The sequence below is a fragment of a genome, unplaced genomic scaffold (genome assembly GCF_019419815.1).
Source record: "Pyrus x bretschneideri cultivar Hongxiangsu unplaced genomic scaffold, Pyrus_bretschneideri_v1 Contig3, whole genome shotgun sequence".
Taxonomy (NCBI): Eukaryota; Viridiplantae; Streptophyta; class Magnoliopsida; order Rosales; family Rosaceae; genus Pyrus; species Pyrus x bretschneideri.
This window is the reverse complement of record NW_025999612.1, coordinates 13,294,087-13,313,196: the sequence shown is the minus strand read 5'-3', so window position 1 is coordinate 13,313,196 and position 19,110 is coordinate 13,294,087. Positions and strand designations below refer to the sequence as shown.

The window sequence follows — 19,110 nt, the reverse complement described above, 5'->3', positions numbered from 1 at the left end:
TTATAACACTCCGGGTGTATTCAATTAAGAATTTATTTGAAAGAATTTAAAAAGTTGAGGAATTGGAGAAAATTTGAGAGATTTCATATTATTCACAAATCTCAACTCCTTTATGAGATTTCGAGAGAATTGAATCAAAATTTCACATAAAATCTCTACTAATCAATCAAATTCTAACAAAATCCATAGAATTTATAAATCCATTCAAATCTCTCAAAATCTCAATTGAATACACACCCCTAATGATGGACAAGTTGTTTATCAACTTTACAAATTCAAGGGTATTCAATAAAAATTTAGTAATTCTTTGAAAGTCTAGATGTATTCAATCAGGATTTTAAATGAGTTTTTAACATCCTAGGTCGATTTAATTAGAAACTACTTTTTAAATTTTAAAAATAGGGAATTCAACAGAATTTAAGAGATTTCGTAATATATTTTAAGTCTTCTCAAATCTGATATCTCTCTCCTAGGAATTTGAGGAATCAAAATCTATATATTTATAAATCAATTAAAATCTCTCAAAATTTTCATTGAATATATACCCCTAAAGTAGTAATATTATTTGTAATAAAAAAAAATATTTGAACTCATAACTTTTATCTCCATACCCAACATATTATTTACACCCATATTTAAATTGACTTATTTATCAGTATCTTTCTACACCCGTGGTGAGTTCCTTAACCGCCCTCACTTGAATTTCCTCGTCTAAACGAGTCACTCCAAAAAATAAAAAAGAAAAATAAAATGACAACTTGGGATAAACTAGTGAAACCCCGCCCCATGAAGTATGTTGATCAAGTTTAGACGTTAGTTGGACAACGGGTTGGAATTTAGTGTTTAGATGGCTAGGTAGGTTCTAGGCAATTAAGCCGATTTAAGTATCATATAAATTATAACTTATTTATACTTAAAAAAATACATAATTGTTTTGGAGGACATAAATTGTAAAATAAAATTACATATAAATTATAAAGTACTAAAATATATTGAAAACATAGAAAACAAGCATATAGTGAGTGTTCACTCTCGAGTACTCAACAAGTTTCTTACATTTTATTGAAAAAATAAATGCAAAATGAAAGTTATTTATTTTGTATAATAGTGAGAGTCGCGAGTTAGACGGGTTCCTAGGCGGGTCTAGATGCACCATTTCTTAATTTTTAAACGCCTAAAGATTAATCAGAACGGTGGCTAGACGGAGGATTTATAGAACAGTGATTTTGACTTGTGAAAAATACAGAGACAATGAAATTTTGTTAGCCATGAAGTTCCGGTATGCCATGGTGTGTTCGTCGAACCAGAACTGGAGCATGGTGGCTCGCTCACTCCTTAAGCGACAAGGCTTCTACGTCGATTTGTACGGCACCGAAGCCTACGTCAAGCTCCCTGGAAAATCTCTAAGACCATCTCCAACCTTTGGGCTAAAAGTTAAAATTTTTAACCTAAAAAATTTAGCTTTTAGCTCAGAAATAACTTTTCTACTCCAATCATTCTGGCCTAAAATTTTAGCCCCAGCTTATTAAAGAATGAACTTGGGCTAATTTTTTTTTAAATTAACTTTAAAAAAAAATTATGTAGACTATCGTAAATTAATTTTATGAACATTTTAATTTAAAAATATTTAAATTTTGATAAATATTGAAAAATCACTAAATCGATACATGAAACTCATGAAACACTATAGAAGAATATGAAAATCATGATAGAGATGTATAAACGCTAACAAGAGAGCTTTTTGAAAGCATCTTGAACACAGTTGTCAATCATGACCACTGATTTGAAAGGAAGATAGATGTCGTATAACGACAAAGTCTATCACCTCATCAGAAGCTCACATCTGCATTTCGGATGCTAGCTAATGGGTGCTATGTAGATTCAACTGACGAGTATTGCCGACTTGCAGAGACTACTGCTATTGAGAACTTGAAGCGCTTCGGTAGGGCAATTGATGTCACATCTCGGCCCAGGGTCCACCACATCTCGGGCCCGCTCTACCATCGTAGTACGATATTGTCTGCTTTGGGCTCCGATCATGCCCTCACGGTTTTGTTTCTGAGAACTCACACGAGAACTTCCTAGTGAGTCACCCATCATGGGAATGCTCTCGCGCGAACTAGCTTAACTTCGAAGTTCCGATGGAACCCGAAGCCAGCGAGCTCCCAAAAGGCCTCGTAGATGAGAATACATTTAACGCTCACAGGATCCACATTGCCACATGAGAAATGGTAGAAAGAAAATTGGAGGAATTGTAGGAGAAAATTGAGTTTTGTGTGGATGTTTAAACAAATAAATAGGTATTTATAGAGTTTTTAAGTGAATTCTGAGTTAAATAAATAAATATATATTTAATTAGTTTAGGCGTTGGATTTAAATTTCCACCGTTAGATCTTTTTTTCTTTTACCGTTAGATTGATTATATTTGATCTAACGGTCCAAATATGTCAGTCGTTCAATGCAAATTAGAGCCATTGGGCTCCTGCAAGTGGCCGATTGCTGCCCTGACAGTGGGCCCCCCCATGTCGGACATTGAAGGCTTGATGCCGCATGGGGCGATTAGGGCGAGTGGGGGGGGGGGGCTGCGGCTGGGCTTGTTTCTGGTGAATCCACTTGCATTTGGGCTATTTTTTTAAGGAAATTTAGCTTTTGTTTGGTTTTTAGCTTTTTGTTCACATATTTGGCTTGAGTTGGGTTAGGTTTTTTGGTGTTTTGTGGGTTGACATCTACGACTTTGGCACTCCTTACAAGCAGATGTTCGACCATGTCCGGCGAAAAGACCCCGAACTGTATCCTCCTCTAAACTTGTTCTTCTTTCGATTTTATTCAATTGGGTTTTTTGGAATTCTGGGTTTGGGGACTTTGATATTTTAGTGATGAAATAAATTCCTATAAATATCCAGAAAATATTGCAAATAATTTTTTTTGTAGGAGCTAATTGGTTAACAGAAAAGAAAAAGAACTTTGAGATTCTCTGTTGAAATATGCAATCGGGATTGTAGGCTCAAAGCTTCAATCTTTGGAAATTAAGTGGGCAGTCTGATAGATTTTGTGCGATGAACTTACCCTTGTGGCGTTTATGCGCAAAATTCGATATTTGTGGATTCTACGTGTTTATCGAATAGTTTAGTTGATGACAACTATTGATTGGTAGGTCTGAGTAGCAATGCTCTTGATTGGTAGGTCTGAGTAGCAATGTTCGAGTTTTGTAGGGTGTATGAATTGAAATTTATGTGCGTACATCGCATTCTGAACTGTGTTTTCTATATAACCAAAATGAAACCTTGACGACGATTACAGGTACAACGCGTAATGGTATCTTGCCTATGCTTAAAAGAGACTCGGGAGTCAAACTGGCACATCAGCGGTGGCAGGACAATGCTGCCGACAGTTCCTTTGATGTGGTGATAACATTCGAAGAAAAGGTTTTTGACATGGTTGTTGAAGGTTGGTTCTAACTCCCTTCTCCCAAGTTTTGGCTGGTATCTTTTGGATTTCAATAGTAGCAATTCGAAAATCGATCAATTATTGCTCTTCTTTGTGTTGGTAATTTTGTTTCTCGGCAATCTCTTTCTATTGAGCCGTTGGAATATGAATTGCTGGTAGAGTTGTTTTTAGTTACCTTCAGAATATCAGTCTACGTGTTTTAGTCTAGCAATGTAGATGAGCTGATCAATTGCCAAGTTAACCTTGAGCTCTAAAGTTATACGCATAAGATTCCTCTCAGCTTAACGTAATCATTGGAGATGGTAACGAAAGCAGGGCAATGATTGATATTTTGAAATGGATTCTTTTCCAAGGGGGAATTGTAAGAAAGTAAGAAACTTGGAGTTTATAGGTTCCCAGGATTATTGGAACTTATCATACAAAAGAGTTGCTGGCTTTAGAATCTTATGCTTAAATGAATCTCAAGGAAACGTAAATTTTAAACCTGGATAGAGTTTTTGACAAAAATCTTATCGGATGGTTGAAATTATCTGTTTCTTTAGTTGAGCTTGTGGCAGAATTTGTTTTGAACCGGATTTTGAACTTGTAGGATAGTAATAAACCAGAGCTGGACAGTCGGGGAGAAAGTTGAATTTTGTTGGCTTCAGACTGCCTGCTTCAAACTTGGTGCGAGAAGGCTGTCGGTGTGAGGGACTACTCTTCTTACGATTAAAAGATGACAGTTTAATAACTTAATGAGACTGGATTTGATCAGAGTTCTCTACGAATTTGATTTCATTAATCTTTTGCTTGAAAGACCTTACAAAACCAAATCTTTCCATGTTTAGTCTTCTACTTTTGGTAAATAATCTAACTGTGAACGGTTCTTTAATTTAAATTGATCAAAGCTGTTGTTTTAGGAGTTGCTTTTATGTTAGTTAGAAATGAATCATGTGGAACTTTGAACTTGTGTCCCAAGATCCAATAGAAGCTTCAAGAGTTGTGGTACCATTTGCTTTTGTTTATCTTTTAGTTTATGAAGTTTATCTGTAACTCGAAGATGCCATCCTTGTTTGCTTGTCTGACCCGTGTGCAACACAATGTATAGATCTCAACAACTGGGACCATGTTCTTAGGAAGTGTGTACTGATACTCAACTTGGAGGTAAAAGATAACCACGAGGAGGCGGCTGTAGGAGCTCGTCTTGCTTTCGATCTTTGCCCGGAGGTCTGTATTTATGGTTGCATCGACTCCCAATAATCTGTAACGCAAAATAGTAATGCTGACGGGTACATTGTCGTTGAATTTTTCCAGATTGAAGCGGATGAATCGTGGGAGGAAGCAATTGATGACATTGTGTCCGGTTTTGAGAAGCAGCAGCGGCAGAAGTTAATGTATACCATCTCATTTTATTGAAACGGCACTAATGGCATGTTAGGGAGATTTCCACCAGCGAAGTCCAATTGTTGGTGATAAGTACCGTACGGCTACTCATGACGTGTCGACCTACTAAAAGAGTAGTAACTCAATGTATAAACTTAGTGCTCGTTTGGATGTGCTTTTAAAATAGCTGAAATCGCTTTTACATAAGATGTTTTTGGGTTCCAAAAGCACTTGAAGTGCTTTCGGTAAGAAGTACCAGTTATATACTTCTTTCATGAAGCACTTTTAAATATTTTTTTAAGATTTACTTGTATTTTTAATAAAAATTAATTCAAAAATATTTTTAATCATTTTAAAATCACATTCAAATAAGTCGGTACGCTACCTCGCCGTCCCGTGCCAAGTTTTTCCTGGTGTCAGCCGTCGAGGAATATTGTCTGTCAAATTATCTCTCTCTTCAAAATTGATATTTTATTTGTAAACAACCAAAAACACCAATTTGAAATCTCAAAAATTGTCGTCGTTATCGTTGACATCTCTCCACTCTTCTGTTAGTAACGGAAACGGAATCCCTCCATCCTCCACTCTCCCTCCACCAACTTCCCCCCAACTGCTCTGCACAGCAAAGCAATCACCTTTCGTTTCATTCTCCCGAGCTTTTTTTCTCGGGAACCAAGCACCCCATGGCTTCCGAACCGGAGGACGAGAAGAGCTGGGAGGACCTCCTCAGAAAGATGCTGCCTGCCGGCGCACCATTGCCCGACGAAGAGCACCTCGATTACTCCATCGCCATCGAGTACGAAGGTCCCCCGCTGCCCTACGACCTCCCCGAGGTTGATCCAGTTAACATCGACTCTCCCAATCTTCACTCTTCTTCCGTGGCCGCCGGTTCGGTTGAAGCCGCGTCTTCGATTCCGGTGGCTTCCCCGGTTGGTCAGAAGGTCTCGCGGTTCAATCGGGCGAGGAACGGCGGCGTTGTGAAGGAGACAAGTAGAACGGTGTCGTTTCTGACTCCGAGGAGGCAACCGGAGCTGCGGAACAGCAAGGAAGGATCGGAATTTGAAGGAGCGGAGGAAGGTTTCAGCTCTGAGTTGCCGGTTCAAGACTCGAACTTGGAGCAAAAACCGATCGGCGGCGCCACCGGAGTAAAGAGGGCGGCTGTCGTGACTTTCAATGAACCAAGAGATTTGGAGAACGAGGACGACCCCGAAAACGATAACGACGGCGGTAGGTCGTCGTCGCCGCAATCAAGCGCCGCCACCGAACAGGTGGGGTCGCCGGTTGCATGGGCCTCTTCGCCCGGGAGGCGATCGAGTAAGAGAGGAATTTGCAGCAGGTGCGGGAAAGGGAACAGATTGAAGGAGAGAGAGTGGTGTTTGGTGTGCGACGCCAAGTACTGCAGTAATTGCCTTCTGAAGGCGATGGGGTCGATGCCGGAGGGCAGGAAATGTGTAAGCTGCATTGGGCAGCCGATAGATGAGTCGAAAAGGTCGAGCTTGGGCAAGTGTTCGAGGATCCTGTCGAGGGTTTGCAGCCCTTTGGAGATTGGGCAGATAATGAGGGCCGAGAAGGAGTGCCCCGCCAATCAACTCCGGCCGGAGCAGTTGGTTGTGAATGGGAGGCAGCTGAGGGAAGAAGAACTGGCTGAGATTTTGGGATGTGAATTGCCTCCTCAGAAGTTGAAGCCGGGGAGGTATTGGTACGATAAGGATTCTGGTTTTTGGGGAGAGGTGAGGTTTTCTTTGCTAATGGATGAGCATTTTGCAGTAGGGTTTTGTGTGTTTTGTATGTTTATAGTTCTGTGTGTTTGATTTCAGGAAGGTGAGAAGCCGGATAGGATCATTAGCTCGAAACTCAATGTTGGGGGTAAGCTTCGGTCCGATGCTAGCAATGGGAACACCAAAGTGTTCATGAATGGTCGAGAGATCACAAAGATTGAGCTTAGGGTGTTGAAGGTATGCTAATGATTACCTAAAATTTCATAATGAATGTGTCTGTCTGTAGTACAGCTTCGTATTCAATACAAACAAATGCAAAGCTAATTTGGAAATCTAAACCCTAAACCTCTACTATGAAATAGTGAATCCGTCATTCCAACGGTTACAAATGTGTTTGTATTGAATGTGAATTCGTACTACAGGATTTTCCCATCATAAATAATTCTGTAAGATAATCATGTGTTTAGGTTAAAAGTCTTCTCACAAAAGTTAACAATAAGATGACAATTCTTGAAATTTTGTGGCGACTACATAAATCATTTGATTACAATATGACAAAGCTTATGATTTTCCATTTCAGCTGGCCAAAGTGCAGTGCCCTCCGGATACTCATTTCTGGGTGTATGATGATGGCTCTTATGAGGAGGAAGGTCAAAATAACATTAAGGGGAATATATGGGGAAAGGTTCTTTCGTTACCTTGAATGTTGGTTATTTGTCGTTTGGTGCATGTTTGAAATTGTGTGTGACGGATGATTTTGAGTCGAATTTTTATACAGTTGCAGTTTGGTTTTTGGTAGGCAGGCAACCACTCGTTTCATTTGTTCATTATTCTCATTGCCCGTACCATCTGGTAATCAAAGTGGGGCAAAAGAAGATCCTATGACACCTTCAAGCAGGTCAGTTCCGGAATACTTGGAACAGGGAAGAGTTCAGAAACTTCTGTTATTTGGCTTGGAGGGATCTGGAACTAGCACAATCTTCAAGCAGGTATTAGTCTTTTATTTTCAAGCCCCCTTCTCTTCAGGGTGTCTGTATGGCACGTCTTTTTGAGTTTACGTGTTTTGTAGTTTCTGCTCCAGTCAACCTAGACTTTGGATAGACTTGCTCTACCATGGTTCTTGGTTTACAGTTGTCCAACTATCAAGTATTAAAAACTTTCTTCACATAATGCAAAGATGTTAATAGTTGCATTTGCCTTCTATTCTTCGTGACTCATTAATTGACGATTAAAATGTGTTTCCTTTACCGTTATAGTGAAATTACCTTATCTTCCCATATGTCATTACATAGTTTGCAATCTTTCCTTGAAATCATTGGCTGTTTTTGACTGAACAACCTCAACTAGGAATTTGGAATGTGTGATAAAACTTCTATCCTGCTGCATGTATGAGTGGATTGAGATTATTAATAGAAGCCGGGGAAATCCAATTAGCTGAATTGTTGATATATTGCAAGTATGGTAAGCGTGGGCATTCACCTTGCAAAACATTAATTTGTACATCAACATAGATGTGCAGACGTATGGCTTCGTCAGTCATTAGGTTTTGTGTGAACGGTTTAGATTCAAAGCCAAGGGAAAACAAGCATATAAAATAGGATTGGAGTCCATTTAATGTACTAACTTACCTTTTGTGGATAATCAAACTGCATTATACCCTGAAGACCGGTTAGCGAAAAGCCCTAGGGCTCCGTGCTTTTGTTTTTGTTGTATATTATTTCATTCGCTTTTTTTTTTTTTGGTATCAGAAGCTTTATTTGTTGGACAGTATAACATCCTAAAAATGCTTATGTTATCCTTCTTTTTCCCATGGAACAGGCTAAGTTATTATATGGGAACAAGTTCACTTCCGAAGAGCTGCAAAACATCAGACTCATGATTCAAAGCAACATGTATAAGTATCTAAGTATTTTACTTGAGGGCCGAGAACGTTTTGAAGAGGAAGCATTGACAGAGAATAGGATATCTTCGTCAGCTGCTCATGATTCCCCTTCAGGTCTCTATAAGATAATGAACATGGATTTTCTCTTTTTTCTGATTACAAAATTGATAGGTGACTGCTTGCTATGTTCATGTCCATCTTTTGCTACAAAACTCTAGATCCATGATTCTTGTAGTTGTTTCTAACAAAGTTACATTGCAATATCTACTGACATTTTTGGATACTTTGAGATTACTGGATGGACGGTGGTCATGTCAATAGGAATTGTCTGCTTTTATTGATAGACAGATCAACCTTTCTCTTAGTCTGATTATCTGCTGCTGCTGTTGGTCAACTTTGTCTTTCCGAAAGTGAAAACTACTGTCCCTTTTGTCGTTTTTTACCCAAGGGAGTGGAGTTAGTGTTATTGGTTCCATCTTATGTCTATCATAACTTAAACTCATAATTGTCCCGTTGACATTGATGCTAAAATAAAAATATTCTACTGGTTGAAGTGGAAAATGTTTACATCTTAAGAGAGATTATTTTGCTTATTTGGTTCTCTGCTTCTAGGCATGGATGAACCTTAGTGGTTAACTGTGAAATGAATTTATGTGAAACAGTAGTTGATGAAAGTGAGCGAAGCATCTATGCAATCAACCAAAGGTTCAAGCACTTTTCTGACTGGCTACTGGATATCATGGCAACCGGAGACTTGGATGCATTCTTTCCTGCTGCCACACGTGAGTATGCTCCTATTGTAGATGAAGTGTGGAGAGATCCTGCCATCCAGGAAACATACACAAGGAGGGAGGAATTACACGGTCTTCCTGAAGTTGCCAAATATTTCTTAGATAGGGTTAGTTATTACTTGTTTTGGCCTTACATATTTCCTCCCCAAATTGCATGTCTGTTAACACTTTATTTGGAAGATCAAATTTGTTAATCAGAGGATTGGTAGTATTCCACTGATGGTATTTTCATATTTAGTTTATGATCTTTCACATTTACTTTGAATTAATACTGGATATATTTGGAATAAATGTGGTTTAATTGATTGATATATACGTGATGACATTTCAAGCAGGCTTGGATTGCATTGCTTTGTCGCTAGCTAAACTAAATTTCCTATCTTCCATGTTTTATTCTTATGTACGTTCGGTGTTTCATTTCTAACAGGCTATAGAAATATCAAGTAACGAGTATGAGCCTTCCGAGAAGGACATTTTATATGCTGAGGGCATTACTCAGAGCAATGGACTTGCCTCTATGGAATTTTCATTTGATGACAGAAGTACCATGTCTGAGCTATACAATGAAAACCATGAATACCCCCTTGCCTTGACTAAGTAAAATCTTCATCCTTTCATACTCAATCGAGCTTCCTATCTTCTGCTCTTACTTTTTCTTTTGCTCATTGGGTTTCCTTGTCCCAGGTATCAACTAATTCGCATCAATTCCAAGGGACTGAGTGAAGGTTTCAAATGGCTGGAAATGTTTGAAGACGTGAGGGCAGTGATATTTTGTGTTGCGTTGAGTGACTATGATCAAATGTGGGCCGACAGCAATGGTCTTCTTCGTAATAAAATGCTGGCAAGCAGAGATTTGTTTGAGATTTTGGTACGGCACTCTTGTTTCAGGGACACCGCGTTTGTGCTCTTTCTTAACAAATATGATGCCTTTGAAGAGAAGATAAACAAGGTTCCGTTGTCTGCCTGCGAGTGGCTAAAGGACTTCAGTCCTGTTAGGCCCCATGGTAATAATCAGTCTATGGCACAGCAATCATATTATTACGTGGCAGTGAAATTCAAAGAGCTCTATTCATCCATAACTGGCGAAAAGTTGTTTGTGGCGCAGACCCGAGCTCAGGAGGGTGCCTCAGTTGACGAGGCATTCAAGTACGTGAGGGAGGTCCTTAAGTGGGATGAAGAAAAGAATGACAATTTCTTTGCAATAAACGGGGACGACTCATTTTACAGCACAGAGATGAGTTCTTCTCGTTTTGTCAGGCAGGAATAGACCAGGCTACTACTTGGCTCTGCAAGTGAGCACCATTCGAAGTGAAAGATTGAAGGCGTGAAATTGTCGCTGTGGAAACACCGAAACAGCTCCAACGGACATGCGCGGTTCCTTGCTGCCATTTGATTAACTGATGGAAGGACGATTAACGGAGACAGTCGGCTGCATTTCTTTGTTTCTTAATTCTTTTCCTTCTTCTTCTCAGGCCGGACTTGTTTTCGACGTAGGCCGGATTTGTTTTCAACTTAGGTCGGACTTGTTTTCGTCTTAGGCCGGATTTGGTTTCAAGGTTCCTTGACAATCTTGCTGGTTAGGTACAGGACGAAAAATTGATTTGTAACATAAGCTCATTTTCAAAGGAGTGGTTTTCTTTTCTGTACAGCATTTCAAAAGTGAATAAAAAAGCAACTTTCTTAAGGTTTTCACTTTTTTTTGGTTAAAATGTCCATTTGCTTCGTTCGAATTAACCTGGTTTAATTATTTATTTCTATTTTAAGGGGAATGTATAACATGCACACGTGGTATCATTTTTTTACCCAACTTTTGACACACTTTTTTGTAGGTCCATTTCCTAACGTACTTTAGCTATCCGAACCGTTTATCTTTTAAGTCTTCTTTTAAAGATCATTTCTACCAAGGATTACCCAAACTTAAAATCATATGCCTGTTACATTAAGAAATTAAGGTCTCTTTGTAGAACTGTATTTATCTATTTTTTCACTAGAAATGAATGTTTTAGGATTTGTCTAATTTTTTGTAAGGATGATCTATGAATGATGTTTTAAAAGATAAAATGGTTAAGGTCATTAAAATACATTATGAAATGGACTCTACAAAAACGTGTAAAAAATTGCGTAAAATAAGTAATGCCACATGGAGGCCAGGATGGGACCAGCCCCATCTTGAAATTATGTGCGTTTGTTGCACCGGACTATCTCGGACTGGATTAGTTTCAGAGATTAAGTTGGATTGATTTGGTACAGTGTCAGACTAAAAAACAAAATAATTAACAAATCTTAATATTATATTATTTACTCTACATATATTAATATTATATTATTTAATTTATATTATTAGGATACTCCATTCTCTTTTTTTTGGATAAAGTACAAAAAACTACCTTAACTATTGGTGTCACGACACTTTTATACCTCATCTTTTAAAATTGACAATGTCATACCTCATCTCTAGAATTTGGTCTATTGTTATACTTTCCGTTACTTGGCCGTTTACTTTTCACTTAAATGCTGACGTGATTTGATTCGGGGCCCATTTTCTATTAAAAAATCATTAAAATTTTATTAAAAACTAAAAAAAAATTATTTAAGATTTTTTAAATATTAAAATAATAATAAAAAGTAAAAAAAAAACAAGAAAAGAAAATAACCCTCAGTTCATCCCTCCCCTCCTCCTCTCTTTTCTCCCCATCTTCATCTTCTTCTCACCACCTGCAAATCCCAAAAAAAAAAACAAAAAAAAAAAATTTTAAAAACCCATCAACCCCCCCCCTGTGGAAGAAGAAGGAGAAGGAGGAAGAAGAAGAAGAGGAAAAAAAAGGAGGAGGAAGAAAAAAGAAAAAAGAAAATCCCCCTCCCCCCCTCCCCGGGTGGGCGCAGAAAAAGAAGGAGGAAGAAGAAGAAGAGGAAGAAAAGGAGAAGGAGGAAGAAAAAAAATAAAAATTTTAAAAATCATCAACCCCTCTGCGCAAGAAGAAGAAGGAGAAGGAGGAAGAAGAAGAAGAAGAAGAGGAAGAAAAAGGAGGAAGAAAAAAAAAAATTTTTTTTTTGAAAACCAATCAAACTCCAAATCCACCACTCTTATCCATTCTCTACATCCTCTTCCGCACCCATCTTCCACCTTCTCTGCGCACTCATCTTCCCACCGACGGGATCCGGTTTTTTTTTTCTGCGTTGCAGGAGGGAGAAGAGGGGGGAAACTGTGTGGCTGTGGGGGAAGACAAATTGAATTTTTTTTTTTTTTTAATTTTTGGGGGGGTTTGCAGGTGGGGGAAGAAGATGAAGATGGGGAGAAGAGAGAGGATGGGGGAGGGGGAGGGGAGGGACGAAATGAGGGTTTTTTTTTTTTTTTTTTCAAATTTAAAAAAATACTTTTTATTATTATTTTAATATTTAAAAAATATTAAATAATTTTTTTTTTAGTTTTTAATAATATTTTAATGATTTTTTTAATAAAAAGTGGGTCTCGAATCAAGCCACGTCAGCATTTAATTGAAAAGTAAACGGCTAAGTAACGGAAGGTATAATATTGGACCAAATTCTAAAGATGAGGTATGACATTGTCAATTTAAAAAATGAGGTATGAAAGTGTTGTGAAACCAATAGTTGAGATAGTTTTTTGTACTTTACCTTTTTTTTTCATAACAATTCTCCATTTTTCTATTCTCTCCCTCCCCATCTTTCTTCTCCGTCCAAGGCAACCCAGTCCCCAGATCATCCCAATCACCATCCAAACCCAGAAATAGAAACTTGGCCTCCCTCTGCCACAACCTGTAGAAGTAGTCCAACAGAAACATGGCGGCAACTGATTCTTCTCCAGGAGCAGATTGGTGGAGTTATGAGTGAAGGACCAAAATACCCAAAATGAATCGAATGAGGATAGATCGAATACAAAAGTTGTCTGGCGAAGCATTGCAAGTTCGTTAGATCTGTATTTGAAAATGGTTTTGGGAGAGCAAGATTGGGAGTCGATGAAGCCGAGGAACTAAGTAGAGAAGTGTTGCCTCTCGACAATGAGCTCGGCGATAAAGCATCTTGGTGATGGGCAAATCTGAGGTCTAGTGATTGTGGGTTCAGGGCGAGGGGGGAGAGGGGAGAGGGTGGTGGTCGTCTGGTGGTGTAAAAGGGAGAGCAGGGAACGATGTGGTTGACATCTTATGAAACAGAGAGCAGAGAGAGGTCTTAGCTAGTCCCATGGTTTCTAGGGACTCTCGCTAAGAACCTCTAGCGATGTCCTTAGTCTAAGCTAATCCTACTAGTCTCATTAACATTAGTCCCGTGCAACAACAAACACAGGACTAGACTAATACTTAGTCCAGTTGAGTCCAGTCCTACTTAGTGAGGGCAAACAAATGCCCCCTTATATAAGTATTGGCTGCCTATTTTAAACGTGAAAGCCGGTGGCCTATTACTTAGTAGAGTTCCACGATTCCTAGGGTGACGAGTTCGAAACTTGCTTGAGCCAAAAATTTTGTTTTGTTTTTTAATTGAGCCTTATGTTTTACCATATAAAAAACATGGTCTATATTGACTCTATCTGTTGAAAGGAAAACAGGAATAGTTTTGATTCTTGACAATAAAATTTTGTTCAAGCCTAATGTGTGGATCATTTTTTTTTTATCAAAACCCATAAAAAAATGTCTGTTCTTATGATATAATTTTCTCAATACCAAATTTTTCATACAATTTTTAAAGCTCCATCACATTTGTTTGATTAAAATTTTCCATACCAATAAAAAGAACCTTTAATTTTTCTCCAATTAATTGTATTGCTATATTATGTAATTTCTCATACAGCTTAAAGGCGATTGATTATTAACTCCGCCATTGACTACAAATCTGCCATATATATAAATATATATATATATATATATATATATTATATATTTGCCTTGTCAAATTATGCAATGGGAGTTTGAAATTGAATGGCCCATGACTCCTTCAAAGTCAAAACTGCTGTGAAGAAGGCAGCTAATACCTTAGACTGATACGAGAAACCTGGCTAGCTCGGACTCGTTCTTACATTGTTGAAGACTTGAGGCGACCGACTTTGTATTCCTGTACATCCGACTGCAAACAAAAAAAAGACCAATATATATAACATAGAGGAGGACTCAGAGCAAATGAATAAACTAATGACCAATAATTCTAGTTGTACCATATCTATTCCTATCATTATTATTTTCGTTGAAATGAGAGAAACTTGCTAACAACATAATATGTTATTTTGTGAGCATCTTTCTTTGACAAAAGTCGTGTTGGGAGAAAAATTTCAGTAAAAAAAGTCTTGTCGACGTACAAATTTCTATATGGTAACTTGACAAACTACTCTCTCACAAAAAATAAGACCGCGTGCATTGAGAATTGTACTTAATCTAGATGAATCGTTCCCTTGTGAGAGTGTTAACCATTCATATAGTGAGACTTTTTTGATCAACTTATTTGAGAAGTGATCAAGAAGATACTAACAATAAATGTCATGTTCGTTATTTAAAAAAAAAATAACAAGGTAATTATACTAAATTCATTTAAACTATAAAGAAAAAATAAAAACTCCGCTAAATTCAAATTTGAACTTCGACTAAATTCAAGTATATTGTTAGCTATTCCTCCTTGTTGTTATCTATTAATTTTACCAATTCCTCCTAAAAAAAGGGGCAAGATAATTATACTAAATTCATTTAAACTGTAATAAATAAATAAATAAATAATAAAACTTGGCTAATTCGAACTTGACCAAATTCAAGTATATTGTTAGCTATTCCTCTTTGTTGTTATCTATTAATTTTACCAATTCTTCCTAAAAAAACGACAGGATAATTATACTAAATTCATTTAAACTGTAAAAATAAAATAAAAAAATAAAATTTGGCTAAACTCAGATTCGAACTTGACCAATTCAAGTATATTGTTTTTTTTTTTTTTTTTTTTTTTTTTAAGAAAACTAATGAAAAGGGCTTGAAAACTTTGAGTTTTAATGATAAAGAAAAAATAAAGGGTAAAGTGAATAGTACCAGGATCGACTTTTTAGTGTAAAAATGTGAGTTTTCGTTAAAGTGAACAGTACCGAAAGCTTTTCGTTAAAGCTTTTTTTTTTTTTTTTTTTCCTGAGTACATCTATATTTTTACACTAAGGGGAGGGGAAGTTCGGATAAGCCACATAGCGGCCAACCTAATTTGGTATTGAATTCACCATCTAAGAGATTTGAACCTCAGATAAGCCACATAGCGGGCAACCTAATTTGGTATTGAATTCACCATCTAAGAGATTCGAACCTTTTTTTTAAGAAAACTAATGAAAAGGGCTTGAAACCTTTGAGTTTTAACGATAAAGACAAAATAAAGGGTAAAGTGAATAGTACCAAGATCGATTTTTTAGTGTAAAAATGTGGTTTTTCCTGAGTACATCTATATTTTTACACTAAGGGGAGGGGGAGTTCGGATAAGCCACATAGCGGGCAACCTAATTTGGTATTGAATTCACCATCTACGAGATTTGAACCTAAAACCTTTCAATTCCGAGTGAAAAAGAATACACCAGACCATAATACTGAGAGGCATATTGTTAGCTATTCCACGTTGTTGTTATCTATTAGTTTTACCACTTCCTCCTTTGACGATTTAAGATTTAAAATTCTTTCAAAGCTTCAACGGTCAACATTCAAATCCTACCCCCACATCTGGAATTTCCTTTCTTTGTTGTTATTTAATACTATTACTAAAAAGAGAGAAAAAGAAAACCTATTCCTCCCCCCCCCACATCTGGAATTTCCTTTCTTTGATTCCCACTTCTCATACTTTGAACGCCGCGTGTTAAAGCCTCAAACTTGTAGTTTGGACAACAAATTTTTAGTATATAAACTACATCATCTCCCTCCTAATTTTTCCACAACCAAAAAATCAAACACCAACAAAAACAAAAGAAACAAATTCTCTAGTTCTCTTCTGCTTTTTCGTTCGTGATCTCTTTAACCTATAACTTCTGTTGTGTCAGTGTACGAGCTTGTACCAATGGGTTTAGGCTGGAGAAGGAGGAGAACCGGCCACCGCGCCGCGAAAAACCAGCCAGGGGACCTCGACATGGAAGTCCTGATCCCGGACCAGTTTCTCTGCCCTATATCGCTTGATTTGATGAAGGATCCGGTCACATTGTCATCCGGAATAACCTACGATAGACAGAGCATCGACACTTGGCTCGAAGGTGGGAACTTTACTTGCCCTGTGACAAATCAGGTGTTGAGAAGCTTTGATCAGATTCCCAACCATAGTCTCAGAAAAATGATTCAAGAATGGTGCACCGAAAACAAGCGCTACGGAATTGAACGTGTTCCAACGCCGCGAGTTCCTGTTATGCCAATCGAGGTCTCCGAGAATCTTTTCAGTTTAGCGGGCTCAGCTCGAAGTTTGGATCACCAAGGGTGCTTCGAATGTGTGCGCAGAATCAAGAATTGGGCCGCTGAGAGTGAGCGAAACAAGCGGTGCATATTGGAGAACGGGGCTGCATCTGTACTCTCTGCCGCCTTTGATTCTTTTGCAGGCGATTGCGAAAAGAAAAATGCAGTTGTGTGCGAAGAATTACTCTCTGCGTTGAGTTGGATGCTTCCAGCTTTCGATGAAGAATCACACAAATACTTGGGATCGAAGGCATCGTTGCGTTGCATGGTTTGGTTTCTCAAGGAAACCGATGATCTTTCCGTCAAGCAAAACTCCCTTCTAGCATTGAAACAGCTTCTTTCTTGCGATGATCACACTAAACATGCTGAAGCGTTGGCGGAAATTGGTGGGGTGAATGACATTCTGTTCAAGCTCATCAGAGACAAAATTTCGCCGGCGATTACCAAGGCATCTCTGATGGTAGTTTTCTACTTGATTTCATCATCTTCTTCCGCCGGTGAGCAGATCAAGTTATCATATTTGGAGATGGGATTGGTTTCTGTGTTGCTGGAAATGCTTGTGGACTCGGAAAGGGGCGTAAGCGAGGGGGCATTGGCGGTTATCGACAGTCTTTGTGATTGCGAAGAAGGGAGGGAAAAGGCGTACGCTGATGCGCTAACCATACCGGTTTTAGTGAAGAAAATTTTGAGGATATCGGAAATGGCGACTGAGTATTCGATTTCAGCGATTTGGAAGCTGTGTAAATGTGCAAGCAGGCAAGAAGAAAGAGTGCTGGTTGAGGCCCTTCAAGTCGGTACATTTCAGAAGCTCTTGTTGGTTTTACAGGTTCGTTGCGGGGACGATCACACGAAGGAGAAGACGAACGAGCTTCTGAAGCTCTTGAATCCTTACAGAGCTGGATTGGAATGCATTGAGTCTGTAGATTTCAAGAGTATTAGAAGGTCGTTTTGATGATCTTTTTCAAGAGAAAACATACATATTCTTTGTGTTAATTAATTCTTAATTTTGGTTTCATCAAATGATGAGCTCTTGAAATGGTAAACATTAATTAATTTGTTTTCCAGTTTGTTGATGCAATTCTGCAAGTTGAATTGGAAAGTAAAAGAGAGTTTCAATCTGTTCTTTTTACATGTAACAGTATTATATCAATGATCATTTGGAACTCGTTCTGAGACTTTCTACAACACTTTGCTTATTAGCGCTTTTGAGAGAAGTGCTTTTATAATAAACACGTAAGGCTCGTTTGAGAGTATTTTTAAAATGACTTAAAACATTTTTGGTAACAATACTTTTGACACCAATTCTTAGTAAAACGACAAGTGAATTTTGGAAAAACATTTTATTGCTTTATGCAGGAAGTACGCACTTTAAGTGTTTTTGGAATACAAAAACATATTCTCTATAAGCGGTTTTAGTCATTTTACAACCAGTTCCAAACAAGTTCTTGTACCTTGACAAATTCAAGTGCTTACAAGAAAAATACATCTCCATAAAAGTGCTTTTACGACCTATAAATGCTTGTTAAGTCTTGGGTCAAACGTTTTTTGAAAGCACCTTCATTTATCAGAAAGCACTTTTTAATAATTTTGAAAGCAGTTCATAACATGTGTTTCGATTAAGAGTCGCACCAGCTGGTCATGGTTATATCAATTTAAGTCTCCTTTGCAGAAAAAGATCGAAACACATCTTTTTTTGTGTGTCAAATTGTTGGTGCCGACTGATGGACTCATTTTTATGCACCTGTTTAAACTAAACCAAAACTAGTTGTATAATAAGGACATAGTTTCATACCTACCAAAAGAAAAAAAGATGGGAACACTTTGTACGATGTGAGTTGGGAACGACAAAGATGTCAATTTGCTGCACATTAAGAATGCGTTTTCCTTTTCAATCTTTTCAACTTTTTTAGCTGTTCGTGTTTTAGCCCTTCCTCTTCTCCGAGTGGGAACTATGCATAGGACACAGTCCGGCCGACTCGAGGCAGCACATTCTTAAAAGACATGACGGGTTGAAAAAATTCTCGTAAAAATATCATTTTCTCAGTTAACATGTTAAATATTTAAAAATTAAAACAATTGCCAAAGAAAACATTATCAAGCGGCATGTATGTCAACAATCAAGATGAACTGTTACGAGCTGGTCTAGTGGTTAGGAATGAATTTTAAATTCGTATTTTATATGGCACGTCTTGTGTTCGATTTCTAGCGCTTGTGAATCACACGATGGTGGTCATGGACAGGCTGAAATGCATTTGTGAGTATTTTCGGCCCTTGAAAGTATAGATTGTGGTGACAAAACCATCGACTGTCCTCTTTTTTATAAAAAAAAAAAAATTACAAAAATCATGACGTGTAAAAAAATGATTGTTAGGTTTTCTCAAGATATTTTGCAAACTTGATAAAAAAAATATTATAAGTCATCCTGAAGCTTATGTTGTGGTAAAAATGATACGAAAACAACTTTTGTGATGGTTTCTACAAAAATTCTTCTAGTTTTATTTTCGCTCTCCAAT

At 37.7% G+C, this 19,110-nt stretch overlaps 3 protein-coding genes across 4 annotated transcripts; all 3 read left to right on the top strand.

Annotated features, from left to right (window-relative positions):
• Positions 1 to 1,268: 1,268 nt before the first annotated feature.
• Positions 1,269 to 5,159, top strand: LOC103946900 (RNA polymerase II subunit A C-terminal domain phosphatase SSU72). The gene is made up of 5 exons (XM_009357723.3): positions 1,269 to 1,419; positions 2,723 to 2,793; positions 3,306 to 3,447; positions 4,535 to 4,653; positions 4,741 to 5,159. Exons 1-5 carry the CDS (start codon positions 1,269 to 1,271, stop codon positions 4,840 to 4,842), a joined length of 585 nt encoding a protein of 194 aa, XP_009355998.2. The 3' UTR covers positions 4,843 to 5,159.
• A 310-nt stretch (positions 5,160 to 5,469) lies between these two features.
• On the top strand, positions 5,470 to 10,487 carry LOC103946901 (extra-large guanine nucleotide-binding protein 3-like). 2 transcript variants are annotated; one of them, XM_018647403.2, is made up of 8 exons: positions 5,470 to 6,539; positions 6,627 to 6,764; positions 7,108 to 7,212; positions 7,331 to 7,516; positions 8,346 to 8,523; positions 9,075 to 9,307; positions 9,628 to 9,797; positions 9,885 to 10,487. In XM_018647403.2, the coding sequence occupies exons 1-8, from the start codon at positions 5,493 to 5,495 to the stop codon at positions 10,465 to 10,467; spliced, it is 2,640 nt and encodes an 879-aa protein (XP_018502919.2). In that variant the 5' UTR covers positions 5,470 to 5,492; the 3' UTR covers positions 10,468 to 10,487. The 2 variants fall into 2 exon arrangements, with proteins under 2 accessions (XP_018502919.2, XP_009355999.2); XM_009357724.3 differs by having other exon boundaries at positions 9,072 to 9,307.
• Positions 10,488 to 16,009: 5,522 nt separating this feature from the next.
• On the top strand, positions 16,010 to 17,782 carry LOC103946902 (U-box domain-containing protein 21-like). Its single transcript, XM_009357726.3, has one exon. It carries the CDS (start codon positions 16,215 to 16,217, stop codon positions 17,547 to 17,549), a length of 1,335 nt encoding a protein of 444 aa, XP_009356001.2. The 5' UTR covers positions 16,010 to 16,214; the 3' UTR covers positions 17,550 to 17,782.
• The last annotated feature ends 1,328 nt before the right edge of the window (positions 17,783 to 19,110 follow it).